We start from the raw sequence: 22,219 nt of genomic DNA, 5'->3' as shown, positions 1-22,219 counted from the left end.
TAAACTACCAGCGCTTCTGGTGTTGATTGTAGAACCAAGTAATATGAAATCTTTGACAACTTCAAACTTTTCTCCATTTATCCTACTACTGCTTGTTGGTCCAGTTGTGAGGATTTTAGTTTTTTTTTTTTTTTTTTTTCATGTTGAGATGTAATCCATGCTGCAGGCTGTAGTCTTTAATCTTCATCAGTAAGCTTCAACTCCTCACTTTCAGCAAGCAAAGTTGTGTCATCTGAGTATCTCAGGTTGTTAATGAGTCTTCCTCCAGTCCTGAGGCCATGTTCTTTTTCATATAGTCCAGCTTCTTGCATTATTTGCTCAGCAAAGAGACTGAATAAGTATGGTAAAAGGATACAACCCTGACACAATCCCTTCCTGATTTTAAACCATGCAATATTGCCCTATTCTGTTAGAATAACAACCTCCTGGTCTATGTACAGGTTTCTCATGAGCACAATTAAGTGTTCTGGAATTCATATTCTTCTCAATGTTATCCATAATTTGTTATGATCCACACAATCTAATGCTTTTGCATAGTCAATAAAGCATAAATTAAACAACTTTCTGGTATTCTTTGCTTTCAGCCAAGATCCATCTGGTATCAGCAATGATATTCCTCATTCTACATCCTCTTTTGAATCCAGCTTGTATTTCTGGAATTTCTCTGTCAATGTACTGCTGCAACTGTTTTTGAATTATCTTCAGCAAGATTTTACTTGCATGTGATATTAATGATACTGTTCTATAATTTCCACATTCTGTGGGATCACCTTTCTTTGGAGTTGGTATAAATATGGATCTCTTCTAGTCAGTTGGCCAGATAGCTTGGCATATTCCAAATTTCTTGGCATAGAAGAGTATGCTCGAGCACAGCATCTATTTGTTGAAACATCTCAATGGGTGTTCCATCAATTCCTGGAGGCTTGTTCTTTGCCAATTCCTTCAGTGCAGCTTCGACTTCTTCCTTCAATACCATTGATTCTTAATCATATGATACCTCCTGAAATGGATGAACGTCGACCAATTCTTTTTGATACAGTGACTCTGTGTATACCTTCCATCTTCTTTTGATGTTTCCTGCATCATTCAATATCTTGCCCATAGAATCTTAGCAGACAAAAAAAAAGTTCTACAAAAAAAGCAGCAGCAGCTAGGGAAAGCAGGAATGCACAGGAAGAAAGCCTCAAGGAAAGGGTAACCACAGGAAGGAACTGGGAGGAGAGTTGTTACATTGTGGGGATTGTAATCAGTGTCAGGGAACAAAATGTGTATGAATGAACTGTTGAATGTGAAATGAATCTCATTTGTAAAATTTCATCCACATCACAATAAAAAATTAAAAAAGAAAATTAAAGTATCATTTAACATCCAGTCAGTATACAGATTTTTCCCAATTATCTCAAAAGTATCTTTTTACAACTGGTTTGCTCAGGTTAGGATCCAAACAAGGTCCACACATTTCATCTGGTTGGCACATCACTTTTTTTAATAGTCTTTATGTTTTAGAATAGTTTTAGGTTTACAGAAAAATTATGCTGATAGTACAGAGTGTACCAATATGCTCTTCCCTCTTCCTGTACACAGCTTAACTATTATTAACATCTTGCATTCCTGTGGTGCATTTGTTACAATTGATGAAACAATTATCAGTGTGCTTTTATTAACTAAAGTCTACAGTTTACATTAGGATTCACTTTGTGTTACCCAGTTCTGTTTCTTTTTTATAAATTGTGGTTTGGGTTTGGGTGCACATTTACAAAGCAGATTCATTTTGCTCTCAACAGATCATGCCCATTTGGTTTCATGACCCTGATTGTAATCCCCCACCATAAAAAGCTCTCCTCCCATCTCTTCCCTGTGACTACCCCTTCCCTGTGCCCTTCTTATCTATGCATTCCTGTGTGTACAGCTTTCCTTCTATGTGAATGCATTCCTTCTGATGTCTCATGGTTGATTGATCTAAGGGGTGCATCTCCAGTTCTGTGGGTTTTGACAAATGCATAATATCCTGTGTCCACCATTATGGTATAATACAAAATAGTTTCAGTGCACTCAAAGTGCCTATGATCCACTTACTCATCTTTCTCCTTTGCCCTTGAACCTCTGATCTTCTCACTGTTTTGACAGCTTTGCCCTTTCTAGAATAGCATGTAGTTTGAATTATACTACATTTTTCTAAGTATGTAGCTTTTTCAGACTGGCTTCTTTAATTTAATTTAATTACATTTAATATGTACCTAAGGTTCCTCCATGTCTTTTCCTGGCTTGATAGCTCTTATCTTTTTATTGCTGAGTAATACTTCATTGTATGGATGTACCACTGTTTATCCATTTACTCATTGAAGGACATCTTGATTGCTTCCAATTTTTCACAATTATGAACAAAACTGCTATACATATATGTATGCTGGTTTTCATATGAACATATGTTTTCATCTCATTTGGGTAAATACCTGAGTGTGACTGCTGGAGGGTATCTAAGCCTATGTTTAGCTTTGGGAGAAAATGCCAAACTGTCCTTCAAAGCAGTTGTACCATTTTGCATTTCCACTTGCAAAGAATGAGCTTTTGCTGCTCCATATCCTTGTCAGCATTTGGTATTATCAGTGTTTTGGATTTTAGCCATTCTAATAGGTGTTGTTCTTAAGTCTCCTTTAGTCTAAAGGAGTTTATTCACCTTTTCCACCCTTATTGCTGTTCCCATGTTGAAGAAAATGGGTCATTTGTCCTGTACAATTTTCCACATTCTAAACAGTGATATCATTTAAGATACTCTTCTAGCCCTTGAATTTTCTATAAATTTGTAGTCAGCTCTGTTGTTGTGTGCTGTTGATTTTATTTTGACTCATAGCTCAAAAGGCTTATTGCAGTGAAGCCTGTGAGAACAGGAACTCAATGGGACTGCCTTGTTTTCCAGGGTCTCTCAAGTTTCCTGCCTTTGAGATGGTGCAGTCTTACCACTTTTCTACCATTCATTTCAGTGCAAAATATTTGAGTTTTCCTTCTCTGACAGGTTTCCACCTTCCATGGATTCTGGTTTTCGCAGGTTTTACTATATTAAATTATTTTGGAGAATGCCTTTATATTTTATACCACATACTTTAGGGAATATATAAAAAGTCTCCCAAAGTATGGATTCTATAAAATGACACCCCGAGACACACACATTTCTGGCTAACAAACTAGACTAAGAAAATCAAGACTTCATTCTGGTGTGCTCTTCTACCTCCTTTACTATGTATTTACTGTAGTCACAGTAAGAGTGGTATAACTTTAAAAGTGTGTGTATGTTTAAAAATAAACCCCCAAATATTATCACAAATACAGTCTATGATGATTCTTATTTCCATGAAAGCATACCCTTCCCTCCCTCCTTTACTAAAGTTAAATTGACTATATCCAGTGAATAGGTTACTCCCACTTGCTAAACGTAAAAAGGACACTTGCAGGCACTAGTTATAGTACACAGGGAAGAGGGACATCTGGGACATCTGTGCTTAGTGAAAGTTATCAAAAAATACCTTAGAATTATACTAAAGTCCTATTATTACCATAATATATTTTTTTGGAAGAAACTTTTTTTTGTTTGTTTGTTTTAAAGAGAGCTTATAGAAAGTTATCTTAAAAAAGAAGGGGGGGGGGACTCATAAAAAGGGCACAATAGGAACATGCAGTATAAGTCCCAGGAAAAAAGTGAACAAAGCTATTAATAAAGTATGTGGGTGATTTTTATTTATATAGATGAGAATGTTTTATGTATGATTTTCTAAAGGTTATGCAAGAACCAATTGTACTGAATTGTAATAAAACTGCTTCATACTGGGAATTTTCCTGACACACTGCCAGTTCATCTTAGTGGAGGCTGGAAACAATAGGGTTTCTTATTGCCCTCATCCCAAGTTCATATTGAAGACAGTTAATCTGATCTCTATTAAAACATACAATGTAAAGGAAAAATTAAACATTTTATTTTTAGTCTATGTGTCTGGAAAATACACAAAAGCAAGGAAAGAGGAAACGTCCCTACTGTATACTAGTAAAAAACACTGTTTATTAAAAACAACCTTGCCTTACAGAATCCAGTTAAAACTATGTGACCTATTGTTTATGGTTTTATTACTTATATTTTCAACTTAATTTATAACCAAATATTTTAGTAATGATACATCCAGCAATAATAAAGTCAATTCACAGTTCTAGAGGACCCACCACTGACATTTTGGGTAGCAGCCCAATGCTTTAACCACAGCGCCACCAGCTCTTTCCATTTGTGCTGTGATAAGCATGAAGCATTAGAAGTCAGCCTTATTTTTTAACTAAGTTATGGGAAGACGAATACTCTTGAAAAGTTATGAATCCATGAATCTCAAAAACATTATGTTGAGAGAAAGAATTATAAGACACAAGTGAGTATGTATATACTGTATGATATATTGTGTGACTTACAGGAAGCTGAAGAACAGGTCAAACTAATGGTTAGAGTTAGAAATCAGAAGAATGGCTATGGGGGGTAGGGACAGACTGAAAAGGGACAGAAGGAAATTTTCTAGGGTTATGGCAATGCTTTGAATCTTGTCAGGGGTACTGGTTACATGCGTGTATACATTTGCTAAACTCAAACTCTACACTTAAGACTAGTGCATTTTTTTTCTTTTCTAAATTTTATTTTGTTGCTGTTATTGAAAATACACACAGCAAAACATACACCAATTTAACACTTTCTACATATATAATTTAGTGATCCTGATTACACTCTTCAATTTGTGCAACCATTTTCACCATCTTTTTCTGAGTTGTTCTTGTCTCATTAAACTAAATTCACTACCCCCTAAAGTTCCCATTTAATCTTTCATTTGCTATTATCAAATTGATCCTATATCAAAAACCAAACCAAACTCACTGCTGTTGAGTCAATTCCACCTCATAGTGACCCCCTTTGGGTTTTTGAGGTGGTAAAGAGACAGGGAAGAAGGAAGAGGCGACCCACTTCTCAAAGGACTGGTCAGTGAAAACCTTATGAACAGCAGTGAAACACTGTCTGATATATTACCGGAAAACTTCACTAATAGACCTGAAACACTGTCCAATATAGTGCCAGATGAGCCCCTCAGGTGAGAAGGCACTCAAAATACAACTGGGGAAGAGCTGCCTCCTCAGAGTAGAGTCAACCTTAATGACATGGATGGAGTAAAGCTTTTGGGACCTCCATTTCACAATGTGGCATGACTAAAAATGAGAAGAAACAGCTGTAAATATCCACTGATAATCAGAACATGGAATGTATGAAGTATGAATGTAGGAAAATTGGAAGTTGTCAAAAATGAAATGAATGCATAAAGATTGATATTCTAGGCACTAGTGAGCTGAGATGGACTGGTTTTGGCCATTTTGAATAAGACACCCATATGATCTACTATGCTGGGAAGCACAAATTCAAGAGGAATGAAGTGGCATTCATCCTCTCAAAGAATGTTTCAAGATCTATCCTGCAGTCCAATGCTGTCAGCAATAGGATAATATCTATATGCCTACAAGGAAGACCAGTTAATCCTGCTATTAATCAAATTTATACACCAACCACCAAAGCCAAAGACCAGATTATTAAAGATTTTTACCAACTTTTTTTTTTAAATACATTTTATTGAAATATAATTTATGATTTTTACCAACTTCTACAGTCTAAAATTGACCAAACATATAATCAGAATGTGTTGATTTTTACGGGTGATTGGAATGCAAAAGTTGGAAACAAAGAAGAATCAATAGTAGTTGGAAAATAAGGCCTTGGTGATAGAAATGATGCTGGAGCTCACATGATAGAATTGTGCAAGACCAATGACTTACTGATTGCAGTAAGTTTTCCAACAACATAAACAGCAACTATACACAAGGACTTCGCCAGATGGAGTACACAGGAATCAGACTGACTACATCTGTGGCAAGAGGCAATGAAGAAGCTAAATATCTTCAGGCAAAACAAGGCCAGGAGCTGACTGTGGAACAGACCATCAACTGCTCAGATGAAAGTTTAAGTTGAAGTTGAAGACAATTAAAACAAGTCCACCAGAGACAAAATATGACCTCCTGAATTTAGACACCATCTAAAGAATAGAATTGATGTCTTGAACACCAAGGACCGAAAACCAGAATAACTGTGGGATGACGTCAAGAACATCATCCATGAGGAAAGCAAAAGGTCATTAAAAAGACAAGCAAGGAAGAAAAGACCCAAATGCATGTCAGAAGAGACTCTGAAACTTGCCCTTCAAAGGACAGTAGCCAAAGCAGCTAAAGAAATGACAAGATAAAAGAGCTTAACAAATTTCAGAGAGCAACTCAATAAGACAAAGTCAATTATTGTAATGAAATGTGCAAAGACCTGGAGTTAGAAAACAAAAAGGGAAGAACATGGTTGACATTATTCAAGCTCAAAGAACTGACGAAAAAATTCAAGCCTCGAGTTGCAATATTGAAGAATTCTATGGGCAAAATATGGAATGATGCAAGAAACATCAAAAGATGAAAGGTATACACAGAGTCACTGTACCAAAAAGAACTGGTCGATGTTCATCCATTCCAGGAGGTATCATATGATCAAGAACCAATAGTATTGAAGGAAGAAGTCGAAGCTGCACTGAAGGAACTGGCAAAGAACAAGGCTCTAGGAATTGATGGAACATCCATTGAGATGTTTCAACAAACAGATGCTGTGCTCGAGGTACTTACTTTTCATGCCAAGAAATCTGGAATATGCCAAGCTACCTGGCCAACTGACTGGAAGTGATCCATATTTGTACCCATTCCAAAGAAAGGTGATCCCATAGAATGTGGAAATTATAGAACAGTATCATTAATATCACATGCAAAAATCTTGCTGAAGATACTTAAAAAATGGTTGCAGCAGTACATTGACAGAGAACTTCTAGAAATGCAAGCTGGATTCAAAAGAGGACATGGAACGAGGAATATTGCTGATGTCAGATAGATCTTGGTTGAAAGCAAAGAATACCAGAAAGATGTTTACTTGTGTTTTACTGACTATGCGAAACATTCGATTGTGTGGATCATAACAAATTATGGATAACATTGAGAAGAATGTGAATTTCAGAACACTGAATTGTGCTCATGAGGAACATGTACATAGACCAGGAAGCTGTTGTTCTAACAGAACAGGGGGATACTGCATGGTTTAAAATCAGGAAGGGACTGTGTCAGGGTTGTATCCTTTCACCATACTTATTCAGTCTCTTTGCTGAGAAAATAATGCAAGAAGCTGGACTATATGAAGAAGAATGTGGCATCAGGATTGGAGGAAGACTCATTAACAACCTGAGATATGCAGATGACACAACTTTGCTTGCTGAAAGTGAGGATGACTTGAAGCACTTACTGATGAAGATTAAAGACTGCAGCCTGCCGTATGGATTACACCTCAACATGAAGAAAACGAAAATCCTCACAACTGGACCAACAAGCAGCAGCAAGATAAATGGAGAAAAGATTGAAGTTGTCAAAGATTTCATATTACTTGGTTCTACCAATGGAAGCAGCAGTCAAGAAATCAGATGTTGTATTGCACTGGGCAAATCTGCTGCAAAAGACCTCTTTAAAGTGCTGAAGAGCGAAGATGTCTCTTTGAAGACTAAGGTGCGTCTAACCCAAGCCATGGTATTTTCAATAGCCTCATATGTATGTGGAAGCTGGACAATGAATAAGAAAGACCAAAGAAGAGTTGATGCTTTTGAGTTGTGGTGTTGGCAAAGAATACTGAAGGTACCATGGACTACCAGAAGAACTAACAAATCTGTCCTGGATGAAGTGGAGCTGGAATGCTCCTTGGAAGAGAGAATGGCCAGACTTGGTCTCACCTATTTGGTCATGTTGTCAGAAGGGACTATTCCTGGAGAAGGATATCATGCTTGGTAAAGTGGAGGGTCATCAAAAAAGGAAAAAGCCTTCAACAAGATGGATTGACACTGTGGCTGCAATGATGGGCTCAGGTACAGCAAGGATCGTGAAGCTAGTACAGGACCCAGTAGTGTTTTGTTCTGTTGTACACAGGATTGCTATGACTTGGAGCTGACTGGGTGGCACTGAACAACAAGTGGTTTTAAGATGACTTCAAGGGATATTTTTTGTTTAAGGTTTGACGATTATCTCAGGGCAATAGTTTCAGGAGTTTATACACACTCCATGACTATAGAAAGTCTAGCGTCGGTAAGAATTTGAAATTCTGTTCCATATTTTCCCCCTTTTGATCAAGATTCATCTATGGAAACTTTGTTCAAAATGGTCAGTAATGGTAGCCAGGAATCACATCTAGTTCTTCTGGTCTCATGATAATTACCCACACATTCCATTTCTTCCTCTTATTCCTGACTCTCTATCTTCCTCTGTTGCTGAAGGTGAACAGAGACTAAGTGTACCTTGGATGTCTGCTTGTAAGCTTTTTAGACCCCAGGTACTAAGCAATGAACAAGACCAGTACATTTTACTTAAAAAAAAAAAAAAAAAAATGTTTTACCTACATGGTATTCTAAATCAGTCAATAGTAATTAAGAAGGTTGGCAGTTCAAACCTACCAACCACTCATTGGAAGGAAGGTTGGGCAATCTACTTCTGTAGTGATACCACCTCGGAAACACAAGGAGGGGTCGCTATGAGTTGGATCCAACTCCACAGCAGTGAGGTTGGTTTGGATGGTACTGTAGAGTCTCATTATATCTATATATTCTCCAACTACAAATATTCTTATATAGGGAATCTGAATGCAAATATCCGTACCATACAACATAGAAAGTGATTTTAACAATCAGTATTTATTACTGAGAGCTTATTACTTTACCTTAGTAGGCACTTGAAAGATAATGAATAGAGAACTTGACCTTTGTCTTTAAGGACCATATAATCTTTTTGGGAAAATTAGTTCAAATGAAAGAAAAGAAAAAGTATAAATAGTAGATTTATGTTATAAGTTCCGAGAAGGCAGTGATAAACAGTGGTTCCGAACAGCTAGCCTAGCCTTTTTATTCATTCACTCACTAAATCATTAATTACTAAGAATATGTATTTGTGCAAGGCTTTGGGGATACAAAGATAAATAAGATACAGTCCTTATTTCAGAAGGTCTTATACTTTCCAGGAAAAAAGTAGAAACTGAATTTGATCTCTAAGATTTCCTGAGACTTAGAAAAAAGTAAAAAGCAGAGCATTCTAAGTAAATGGAACACATGAAGATTCAAGGTAAATTCATGATCTTTGATTTGGGTTTGTTAGTTCAGGTGCCACTGAGTTGGTTCTAACTAATAACCAAAAATACCAAACCAAACTCACTGCTGTCAAGTTGGATCCAACTCAGCGATCCCTCCTTGGGTTTCCGAGGTGGTATCACTACAGAAGTAGATTGCCCAATCTTTCTTCTGAGGAGTGGCTGGTGGGTTTGAAACACCAGCCCTCTGGTCAGCAGTCAAATGCCTTAGGTACTACGCCCCAGAGCTTCTGGTTCCAACTAATAGCAACCCTATATACAACACAAGGAAACAATGCCTGGTCCTGGGCCATCCTCACGATTGTTGCTATTGTCTGATCCCACTGATTTGGATAGAAGAGTTAATATTTACTAGATAGACTAAATTCCACTCATTTTCCAATGTAATCACAAGTTAATTTTCTTTATCTAAAAGTGGCAGACCTTGGGTAGATGGAATAATGTTAATCGGAAGAGGCATGTAAAAGAGAGTTATGACCATGATCCATCCCCTTTGAGACTATGGGAGGTATAGCCTCCACCAGCCTCACACAAGCCTTTAACACAGAGGAGAATCATTTACTGACAGAACAAGACTGAAATTAATTTAATCATTGAATTATGATAATATTTATAAATAGTTCTATATTGCTTAACCATTGGTAATTACTTACTACAAAAATACCCAGAATTTAAAGTACTAATCAAGAGTATCATTTTACCTTTTGAAGTACTTTGATTTGACAAGTTTTACTGATTTATCTTTTTAATGGTTCAATATTTGGTTCTTCATTGATCAACTCCATATTATAAAGGAGAGACATGGTGCCTTCAGTCCTTTACTTTGAGGTCAATCTTTTATTTTTGAGTTTGAATATATGCCTATTTCATGAGTTTGGCTCTAATGAGATTTTGGTAAAAATACTCTTTTGCAGTAGAGTTATATCAGAGGATTGAACAATCAATTCTGCTGTCAGATGTAGGGCTATCTCTGTAGCCATGCTGGTAGGATCCAACAGAACTCCAAGACAGATTCAGGTGGCGCTACTGGAAGGACAAGTTTATCATCTTCTTTCCTATAGAAAGTCCTTCTAGCATGCTCTTAGGTATCTTTCTGGGAATGCTTATATCAGACAATTAGTTTTTTAAAGTTCCCAACCATGTTCCAGAAATGCCCTCAACATGAAAGGGTGATGAAAAAATGGAGAAGCAGCATGTGGGAGTTCCTGTTACAGAAAACTCTTATCAGTTCTATGGTTTAGTTTAGTACTCTTCAAGAAAAATGAAATCAAGAGTTGGGGAAATATGGCAAGGAAAAGAGCACTGATATACAAATAAATATCTGCAGCAAGTACAAAATAATACTCTCCTTGATTTAAAGTATTTATTCATTTTCATATTGTTTAAATACATAAAAGGTTATAGCATAAACAAGATTGGCTAGACACCTGAAACATTAAGTATCATCATTTTAGCCATTTGTGGTGTGGCTGGATCTCAGACTTAAGCAATGTAAAGAAAAAGCAATTGATACATTCTTACTATACCCAGTAACAGTATTCTGGATTTGAAATCTGCTTTTTAGACCCCAGATGTGAAATTTGCCCTATTATTATATTTAGCCAGTTTCAAATATTTTAAAAATTATAGCTAAGTAAAGAAAAAAAAATTATAGTGAAGTAACTTCAAATATATAACAACCTTAACCTAAAAACCAAAAATCAAATACTTAGGAACATATGAAACCATGTTAACAAATTTGGGGTCAATGTTTATTAACTTTTACAAAAACCACCAAGAAGTTGAATGTTACTAACCCTTTTATTTCAGCAGTACTGCTGAACACCATAGCAGTATTAGCATTTCAGGTCTGGTTCATCCACTCTCAGCCCTGGTGTAGATATGAGCTGAACAGTGGGGCAAGATGGGTGGTTAAAGCATGCTGAAGCAGGACTGGCACTATTCATAGGAAGTGCTTCAGCAACCCCAGGTCTAGCTTCTTACAAAATGACTGTTTAGAGTTACCTGTTTGCTTCTGGAAGAGAAAAGTCAGAAATGTAAACCTTTGTTTATCCATGGAAAATAGGGATTTAATAAATTTTAGCTTTATATTTTCTACAGACAATCTGACTAGAATTAATGTGGTTTACAGGTAACCAAAAAAATTCTTAAACTCGTGCTAGAATTTTTAATTATTCTAAGACTATCTATTCTTTTATTTATTGTTTTTCTTTTAGCATCATAGGAAAATACATTCCATAGATGAATTTAGGGGAGGAGGAAAATGGCTTAATTGTGTTACATGTGAAATTTAAAGGCAAATTAAATCGTATTAAAACCACGTGCTTTACCATATATTGTATGATTCCATTTCTATGAAATGTCCAGAATTGGCAAATCTATAGAGACTGAACGTAGATTATTGATTGTCTATGGCTGAGGGTGAGGGGGTGGTAATAACTTAAGCAGTGTGGGGTATCTCTTTAGGGCAATAAAAATTGGCTACAATTGATCGTGGTGACGGATGCACAACTTTGTAAATATACTAAAAGCTACTGAATTGCACACTTTAAATGGGTAAATTACATATACTCAAGCCAAACCCACTGCCATCAAGTTGATTCCAACTCCTAGTGACCCTGCAAGACAGAGTAGAACTGCCACATAGGTTTTTCAAGGCTGTAAATCTTTATGGAAGCAGACTGCTTCTCCTCTCTCTCATGGAGCCGTTAGCTGGTAGGTTTAAACTGCTGATCTTCTGGTTAGCAGCCAAATGCCTTAACCACTGCGCCACCAGAGCTCCTGGGTAAATCACATGGTATTTGAATTATATCTCAAAACACTGCTAAAAAAAAATTATAGTAACAGCTTTATTGAGAAAACCCACCATAAATTAAACTAAACATGTTTAATTCAGGGCTTCAAACCAGTTTGAACCATTTCAGCTAGCAAAACTGAAACAGGTCTGATTTTACAAAATGTAGGTGTACTGGAACAATTTGGCCAGACTTTGTCTCACATACTTGGGTCATGTTGTCAGAATGGACCATTCACTGGAGAAGGATGTCATGCTTAGTAAGGTGGAGGAGCAACGAAAGAGGGGAAGGCCCTCAATGAGATGGTAGTGGTGGCGATGGGCTCAAGTATAGCAAGGATCATGGAGCTGATGCAGAACTGGGTGGTGTTTTGTTCTACTGTGCATAGGGTCACTATGAGTTGGAGATGACTTGAGGACACCTAACAACAACAACTGGAACAATTACTGGAATGGGAAAAATTATAGGTTGAAGCTCTGGAGTGAAGAGTTGGAAGAGGTGTAGTGAGCCCTTTCAGAAGCATCATGTGGGAGTCTGGATTATTGCCAGGACTGTATGGAGAGCAACACACATTCAAAGTGGTGTGATTGGCTGCCATCTTTGAGTGAGGCACCAGTTTCTGACTCTGCTGTTCAAGAGATTTGGTTGCTATGCAATGCTCATTCTGCCTTTGTTTTCTAAGAGGGAGATTAAGTTTCTAGCAAGACACTGACCTGTAATTTTTCCCATTCTGGTTATTGTTCTAGTTTGGGTCCATTCCAGTTTCGCTTTGTCAGCCATGACTGAGCTAGGAAAAACCCATTTAAAGGCCTGATTTAATTTCAATATATATTAAAAGCACAGTAACTGACAGATGTCAAGAGTCAATGATAAGAATAAGGGATATACAATATAGATGAAAAGCAGGTGAGCTGGCCATTTAATTATATTCTAAAATAACAATCTTTTATAAAAATTCAGTTACCACTGAAGTTTACAAGTTTTTTAAGTTCGATGTATCTAGAATAGATGAGAAGTTACAGTTAAGAGAATCTTATCAGTATAAAATATATTCCAAACCAGCTTAGCCCAAAGAAGCATTTTGATTACCTAATTTAAGTTTGTAAAGGAGAAGTAAATCTTATAGCTGGTCTCTGTAAACCTCACAGCTGGAACATTCTAACAGCACCTTGCAGTTTCCAGTGATCAAAGTAAGTTACTTTATATACTAAACTAAGAATTTCATAATAGAAATAATGCAACACCAGGGGGTACAGTTATCATGAAATAATTACACTCCTGGGAGATTACAGGCACAAGGCTGTACCCCAGGGGTGTGATTATCCCATGATAACCACATTCACTGAAATTGCCTTATTGCAAAAATAATCTCTATTCACTGGTGAAACATTATTCAATAGGTTATTTTTTTAAATGAAAAGATTTTTTTAGCTTGAATCAGCAAGTGGATTAGGAAATTGGTCAGTTTAGTTTTCATTGCATTCAAATTCAGAATACAACATCATTATTTTTTGCCTTCATTCTTGATACAGTAAAGTTTTGATTTTGTTTTTGGGAAACCTTTAAGAGTTTCTATTAGCATTAGTTAAGCACTATTGCTAAATTCAGGTCAAATCTTAAAGTCATTAACTGAGCAATGTATTGTTAACTAATTTCCTTCTAAAATAATATTCACTTAAAAATTATAATTTATCTTCACTGTAGAAAATACAGATAAGCAAAAAAGATAAAACTAAAAATCTCAGGTAATCCTACCACCCAGACACAACAGCTATTTATAACTGGTCTATCTTCTTCCCATTTAATTTCCTAAAAGTATCTTTTTTGTCTACATGACTACATAAAGATACAAAGAGAAATATAAAATTAGAATTTACATAACTACTCTTTCTATAACCTGCTTTTTAAATTTAACCAGATGTTGTAAACAACTTACATATCACTAAGAAATATTCTTATCATTTTTAATGGTAGCACAGCAAAGTATTCTACTGTAACAAATACCCTACAATTATTGCCTTAATATCCTCTTATGAGCATAGGTTGTTTCTCTTCCTACTCTCTTTTTCTTCGTTCATTCTTTCTCTTTCTATTATAAGCAATGCTTTGCAACTAAGTCTTTGGACATATCTATGATTACTCCCTTAAGATAATTTCATGACTGTGTAGTAAATAAAAAAGAATTTAAACAAACAAAAAAAGGTACTGTTTTCTCAAAATTTCCATTGTTCTTATACACAGCCTAAGTTGTGTATATCAAGGTTTTAACCTTGATGATATACCAAAAACAGATTCGTAACTTTCATCATCTTATTTGATCTCATAGTTGCTAAAAATTACTGACCTACTTTTACCATAATTTTATGAGTCCAATGTTTTATGATATTCTTATATAAGTAAGATACATGATATATGAATTTAAAGATACAGTTACTGATATTTGTTCTCATACTTACATCTTTTCAGCTTGAAAGGAAAAAACTGAAAATGGAAATTTCCTAGCATTTTTTTCTATAAAGACTGAAGCAAAGAATTAATTCTGTTAGTTATTTCTCACCAAGAACACCTCCTTTACAACACACCAGTGACTCTTTGCTTTCTAATTATTCTGAAAAATAAATTTAATATGGCAGTACCAAGGAAAATACTAGCCTCTGAAGAGTACTATGCGCTACTCAATGTTTGAAAAGCCTACATTATAAGTTTCTTTTCAAATTATAATTAATCATACATTTAACTACGAAAGTAAAAGAAAACCATCTGCAGTTTCATAAAATTAACATGTTAACTACTGTCATGTTTCCTTCCAGTCTTAATATATATACATGTCATTTTATATTATTAAAAAAGAGTACAGAATCAATTTATATTATTTAATTCATCTAACATATCCACAAGGAGCTCTGGTGGTGCAGACTGCTAATTGGTTAGCATCTGACTGCTAACCAGAAGGCTGGAGGTTCAAACCCACCAACCACTCTTTGGAAGGACAATGGGGCAATCTACTTCCATAAAGACTGACCACCTCAGAAACTCAATAGGGGTTGCTATGAGCTGGAATTGAGTCAATGGCAGTGGGTTTGGTTTTTTGGTAACATATCCACTTTTTGCTTTGCTATCCTCCAAGTGCTGGGTTTTAGATTGTTTACAACAGTGGAAAATTAAAAATGATATGGAAATGAACATAATCATTTTAAGGTCTTTCTGATAAAAGCTCTTTCAACAGATTACTACCTTTCCTTTTCAATTATATTTTTCTTACAAAAACACACACATACATAGAATATTCTATGGTATCAGTTTTGACTACAATTGTAAATACATCATGTTTTCCCAAACATGCAGGTCACATGCATCATCTGGGTGTGATAGGGGTTTTGCAATACATGTATATATAAATAACTGTAATGAAAATATTTAACAAAGCATTTGCCAATTCAACAGTTTTCACATGTACAGTGAAACCTATGAGAGCCAGAACTCGATGGAAGTGCCTTGATTTTCTGTGTCTTGAAAATTTTTCGCCTTTGACAGGGTGTGGTCTTACTACTCTTCTATTGTTCATTTTACTGGAAAATATCTGAGTTTTCCTCTTCTGGTAGGATTCCACCTTACACAGATATTGTATTTCACAGGTTTTACTGTACAGTTCAGTGATGTTAAACACATCATGTTGTTCAACTATTAGCACTATCGATTTCCAGTTTTTTCCGTTACCTTCACCAGAAGCTCAGGGTCCCTGAAGCAATGACTCTTCCTTTTCTCCTCCCTCCGGCCTGCCCTTGAGCATCACTAATAAACTCTGGCCTCTATATACTTGCCTATTCTAGTTATTTCATATAAGTGGGATCATGAAACATTTGATGATTAAAATGATATCAAAAATCAATTGACCATAGATGTATGGGCTCATTTCTGGACTCTCAAATTTATTCTATTGGTCTGTATGTCTATCATTATACCAGTACCAGGCTGTTTTGATTACTGTAGCTTCATAGTATGTTTTGAAATTGGGAATGTGAGTTCTACTTTGTTCTAGTTTTCAAGATTGCTTTGCCTAATTGAGGTGTCTTGCAGTTCCATATGAATTTGAGGACTGGCTTTTCCATTTCTACAAAAGCTGTTAGAATTTTTAATCTATAGATTGCTTTAGGCAATAATGACATCTTAACAATATTAGTCTTCCAACCCATAGACTTGGGATGTCTTGCTATTTACTTAGGTCTTCAAGTTCCTTCTGTAATGTTTTATAGTTTTCAGTGTACATATCTTTCACCTTTCTGGTTAAAATTATTCCTAGGTATTTTATTCTTTTAGATGTTATTGTAAATTGAGTTGTTTCCTTAATTTCCTTTTCAGGATGCTCATTGCTGATGTATAAAAACCTGATTTTTGTATGTTGAACTTATTGTATTCTACCACTCTACTGAATTCATTTATTAGCTCTAGTAGCTTTCTTGTGGATTCTTTGTGGTATTCTATATACAGAATTACGTTATCTGCAAAAAGGGATTGTTTTACTTCTTCCTTCTTTATCTGGGTATCTTTTATTTCTTTTGCTTGTCAAATTGCTGTAGCTAGAAATTCCAGTACAATCTTGAATACCCATGGTAAGAGTGGGCATTTTTGTTTTGTTCCTAACAGGAAAACCACTTAGTCTTAACACTGAGTATGATGTCAGCTGTGTGTTTTTTGTAAATGGCCTTTATCAGACTAAGGATTTTCTATTCCTAGCTTGACTGTTTTAAATAATATTTTACTATGTTTTTGGTAAAAGTTTACACAGGAGATCAGGTTCCCAGTCAACAATTTCTGCTCAAATTGTTCTGCGCATTGGTGACATTCTTCAGAATGTGTGAACATTCATTTTCATTCTGGTTGTTCCACTTCTAGCAACTGAGTTTCCCTAACCCCTAACCTTCTTATCTTTGTTTTTAAAATGATCACTGACCATTTGGTCTCACACAGATGATTTTTTAAAGGAGAGAAGTACTCACAGGTGATATTCTTTATTCTGGGAGCCAATCTGTTATTTAACTAAAAGGGGACCTTGGGATAGTTTTGGTTCAAGGTTTAAAGATCATCTCAGGGCAATAGTCTCAGGGAGTCCTCCGATCTTAACTGGTTCAGTAAATCCGGATTTTTTAAAATATTTTTTTAAAGAATTTGAGGTTCTGTTCCACATTTTTCTCCCATTATATCTGGATCCATCAACTGTTGTCCTGATCAGAGCAGTTGGTTGCGGTAGATGGGCACCAGATAGTTCTGGTCTCAGGGTAGATGAGACTGACTCATGTAGACTATTAGTCCTATAAACCAGTTTCTTCTCTGAGTCTTTGGTTTCCTTCCTCTTTCACAATGGATGAGCAGAGACCAGTATCTGTATCTTAAAGGGCCACGCACAAGCTTTTAAGACTCCAGATACTACTTACCAAATTAGGATGTAGAACAAAAGTTTCATGAACTCTATTATGCCAATTGACTTAGTTGTCCCATGAGACTGTGGTCTTAAGCCTTCAAAGCAGAACACCCATCCCACGAGGTGCTTGGTTTGTATAAGAAGTATTGTAACGGTGCCACTATGTACTTTGTACTATTCCTAGCTTGTTGAATGTTTTTATCATGAAAGAGTGTTGGATTTTTGTCAATTGCCTTCTCTGTGTCGACTGAGATGATCATGTGATTCTCTTCCTTTGTTATATTAATGGGTGTGTTACATTGATTGATTTTTCTAATGGTGGCCTACCTTTGTATTTCTAGGATAAATCCCACTTGATCATGGTGTATATTCCTTTTAGTATGCTTTTGGATTAGGTTTGCTAGTATTTTGCTGAGGAATTCTGCATCTATATTCATAAGGAATATTGATCTGTAGTTTTCTCTTCTTGTGGTGTCTTTGTCTGGCTTTGGTATCAGAGTAGTGCTAGCCTACTAGAATGAGTGGGGAAGTATTCCCTCCTCTTCTACATTTTGGAAAAGTTCAAGAAGCATTAGAGTCAGTTCTATAAATGTTTGGTAGAATTCCTCACTGAGGCCATCTGGTCTCAGACTTTTTGGTTTTTGGGAGGTTTTTGATAACCGATTCTCTTTACTTGTTAATAGTTTGTTGAGGCCTTCTATTCCTTCTTCAGTCAATGTAGGAAGTTTATTCGTTTCTAGAAATTTGTTCATTTCTTCTAGGCTATATAATTTATTGCTCATAATATTCTCTTAAGATCCTTTTTATTTCTATAGCATCATGGCACTAATATTTTAAACAAAAACTTAAGTAACCCTTTACATTAGAGAAGTTTATAGGAAACAGTGGCCACAGCACCAGTGACCCAAACTCAAAAACCCAGCTTTTTCAGAGCCATTTAAAAATCTGATCCCAATCATTTAAAGTTGTCCAAGATAAATCTGTCATTCCAGGCTTATCCCACATACCACATTTATTACTTTGCTTGTGTTTTCCTTCTGTTCTGTCCTCTCTCATCAAGCCCTGGTAGTGCAGTGGTTAAAATGTTCAGCAGCCTACCAAAAGGCTGGGAGTTTGAACATACCAGCTGCTCCATGGAAGAAAGATATAGCTGTCTGTTTCCATAAAGATTACAGCCTTAGAAACCCTATAGAGCAGTTCTTCTCTGTTCTATAGGGTTGCTACGAGTTAGAATTGCTATGAGCAATGGGTTTGATTTTTTTGGTTTCTTTCTACCTGTCTAAATCTTAACAATCCTTCAAAAATCACTTTGGTCCTACCTCCTCTTTTAACTATATAATTTAGATTCCATTATTCTCTACTAAATTCTTATATAATATGATAATTTTGTCTTACTCATTAGATTGTAAACCAGGGATGGAACTCATATTTCCTGAGCTTAGAACACAGAACCTCGAAAGAAGAAAACTTACTGGGTGATATAAAGGATGTCAAATACATAGTTGCCAAATACAATTATTTCATAAAGAAAGAAACTTTAGTTCCAAGAATTAACTTTCACTATAAAAGTAGAGCTACTAAAAATCTTACAGATTTAAAAAATAACTTCATCCTACAAGGCATTTTAACTATAATCACTGAATGCCCTACATTTTGCAATTCAGGAGGATATGACTCTGAGAAAGAACCCCCTCCCATTTTTAGGTTACTGACCTGATAAATAATGTTTAACATATCCCTTGAGGAGCCCAATTGGTGCCATGGTTAAGAGTTAGACTGCTAACCAAAAGGCAAGTGGTTTGAACCCACTAGCAGCAACCTGGAAGAAAGGACCTGGAGATCTGCTCTCATCAATATTATGTCCTACACCATAGGAGGGAAGCATCGCAGGGGTGTTTTTCAGTTCCTGGAAATGGCTTATGATCTTTTATGTCCCTATTGAGCACTTCTACTTTGTCCTATAGGGTTGCTAAGGATTGGATCAGCTGATAGCAGTGGATTGTAGCATCCATTCTGCCATTATAATCTATGTTATGGATAGCCACATTGTTGTGGGTTTTGCTACTATGAATATTTGTACAACTTACTGTTTCCAATTCCTTCAGTTCTCTAGCTGAAATAAATTTTAATGCCAGTTTCAAATAAAGATAAATGAATAAATATTATAGCCTAGAAAATTCTATAGGATTTTACTGTTTACAGGTTGCTATGAGTCAGAACTGACTCGAGAGCATAAAACAACAAGTACATATCGTTTGCTTTTAAAATCAAGTTAATAGAGCTCTTTGCTAGAAAAAGTATATTTAATTTCATTACACTGTATTTCAAACTCAGAATATATGATCAGATTTTCCCATTTACCACCAAATTCTGGAAATGTGCCTTAGTCCAAGAAAACAGAAAACATAACAACAACAACAAAAATCCAGAGATTAAAGAAAAATATTATTTTATCTTTCCTTGTTCGTACTTGGCATAAACTCCAAAACAAATAAATCATGTCTAGTGCCTACCTGAGCCATCAGTAGGAACTGAACTTGCATTGATTCCAGAAAGACCAAACAAAGGACATTCTCGATCTGTATTGACATGGCCCCATTTATGACATTTAATGCACCTCACGTTTCGAACCTGAGAAATAGTGATCATTATTTTGGTTACTAACATACTAAAAATCTAACCAATGTTTAACTCTCTATTCCTAGGCAGAGTTTAAATTAAATTACTCTTATTTTTAAAAATCTCCAGGAAAGAAACTCCATAATTGGGTTTGGTAACTTATAATGATACCAAAATCTTCTAGTACCAATTCTGCTTCATAGTTAAGATGAATCCTACTTCTTTCTACTTCTTACTTACTTAGTGGTAATATAATAATTACCACCCAAAAGATATGGTGAAATACATATTAAAAAAAGAATTAAGCTATGGCTTAATCTTAAATACTCTAATTTTAGTAAGTTAATCTTCAAAGTTTTCATTTTCTAAACCAGAGGCTGTAAACTTTTTCTGTAAAGAGCCAGATACGAAATATTTTAAGCTTCACAGGTCAAATGGTCTCTGTTGCAACTACTCAACTCTACTGTTGTAGGGCAAAAGCAGCCATAGTAATATGCAAATGAATGAATGTGGCTGTGTTCCAATAACACTTTATTTACAACAAGAATTTCGCTTCTGGTGGTAGTTTGTCTTGGTTCTAAACTAATAACAGTTTACTTCTTTTCTTGACCTTGAGTAAATCCTCCAAATTCCTTAAAAACAGCAGAGACCAGTATAACTATAACCCTCACTCACAGAACTTTTGATTTCTATCTTTTATCAGTCTATTGCATTTGATTCTTCCTCCTCTATTCCTTCTCTTATCTGATACAAATAGAAACATAGCACTCTTTTCAGCTCAAATACCTTTTGCACAATATAAAGAAACATTTACTAAATAAAAATTATTCATATAGAATAAAATAAGTATCACTTGCCTGAATACCAAAGGGCTGATCTCTGATGTTCATGTCATCTTTGGCATATCTATTAAATAGAGAAAATACATAATTTAAGAAAAATGTAATAAATTAAACAGCAATTAATTTGAAAAGCAGTTTTACAGTTCTAAGAACATCATAAAATGTATTACTTCAATAGGTACATACAACTATAAAATCTATTCATTATTTTCAAAAGCTACTTAATAATCATTATAGGTGTCCAGTCTGATGATTTATGATTAAAAAATATGAGAAAGTACAAAAAAGACTATGGCCAAGCAGATTAGTTGTATAAGAGGGTCATAAAAAACATCTTTTTATATCAGTTGTCTTCTCTAGTTAATTAAAAGGTAACTTTAATGATATATATTTTATCTTAAAAAACAAAAACAAAAACCAACCAGTCCTTACTTTTCCCGTGGGGCTCCTTTCTGCCATTCAAATTTGTATTCAGTCTCTCCTTCTGTTTCTTCTTTCTGAAAACATTAATTGAAAATTCTTTCAATTTTTCCATAAAATCACTATTACTGGAAGTAAACTGAAATATAGGAAATAGGGCTTTACCTCTTTGTTTTCTTGATTGCATATCAAAAATACAGAAAAAAATAAAAGGCATGACAAGTTAAAAACTTCAATACAAGTCTTCTATATAGTACACTATAATAGAATGGTATTTAATTGCCATTTGTAAGAACTTAATTGATTTTACTCTTTTCCTTCTTTCACAAGATCACTAAAGGATAAAATCAAAACCAAAAACCAAACTTACTGCCATCAAGTTGACTACGACTCATAGTGACTCCCATAGTGTTTCCAAGGCTGTAAATCTTTACAGAAGCAAACTGCTTCACCTTTCTCCTGTGGAGTGGCTGGTAGGTTCGAACCACCAACCTTTTGGTTAGCAGCCAAATGCCATAACCACTGCACCATGAGAGCTCCTACTGAAGGATAGTATTATATTAAATGAGACATTATTTATTATCATTATTTATTATGTTGTTATTATGTTAATTCTTAATTTCAAACTACTCAATTAAAACAAGTCTAAGAGAGCCAAAATATGATCTTGACTATATCCCTCCTGAATTTAGAGATCATCTAAAGAATAGATTTGATACATTGAACACCAATGACCGAAAGCCAAATGAATTATGGGAAGATATCAAGAACATTATCCATGAAGAAAGCAAGAGAGCACTAAAAAGACAACAAAAGAAAAGAAGACCAAAGTGGATGACAGAAGAGACTCTGAACC

The 22,219-nt window shown here is 35.3% G+C and overlaps 1 protein-coding gene across 1 annotated transcript in view; it reads right to left on the bottom strand.

Moving 5' to 3' along the window:
• CIR1 (corepressor interacting with RBPJ, CIR1) overlaps positions 1 to 22,219 on the bottom strand; it is a 47,661-nt gene that overhangs the window by 9,034 nt on the left and 16,408 nt on the right. The window contains exons 4-7 of the mRNA XM_007952698.2: positions 21,529 to 21,539; positions 21,376 to 21,440; positions 20,959 to 21,007; positions 19,996 to 20,113 (exon numbers count right to left, since the gene is read on the bottom strand). Of these exons, the coding sequence (XP_007950889.1) occupies positions 19,996 to 20,113; positions 20,959 to 21,007; positions 21,376 to 21,440; positions 21,529 to 21,539 (243 nt within the window). The remainder of the gene's footprint in view (positions 1 to 19,995; positions 20,114 to 20,958; positions 21,008 to 21,375; positions 21,441 to 21,528; positions 21,540 to 22,219) is intronic.

The sequence above is a fragment of the Orycteropus afer genome, unplaced genomic scaffold, assembly GCF_000298275.1.
Source record: "Orycteropus afer afer isolate SDZICR_OR568_19922 unplaced genomic scaffold, OryAfe1.0 scaffold00001, whole genome shotgun sequence".
In the NCBI taxonomy this organism is placed as follows: domain Eukaryota; kingdom Metazoa; phylum Chordata; class Mammalia; order Tubulidentata; family Orycteropodidae; genus Orycteropus; species Orycteropus afer.
This window is presented reverse-complemented; position numbering and strand designations above follow the sequence as displayed.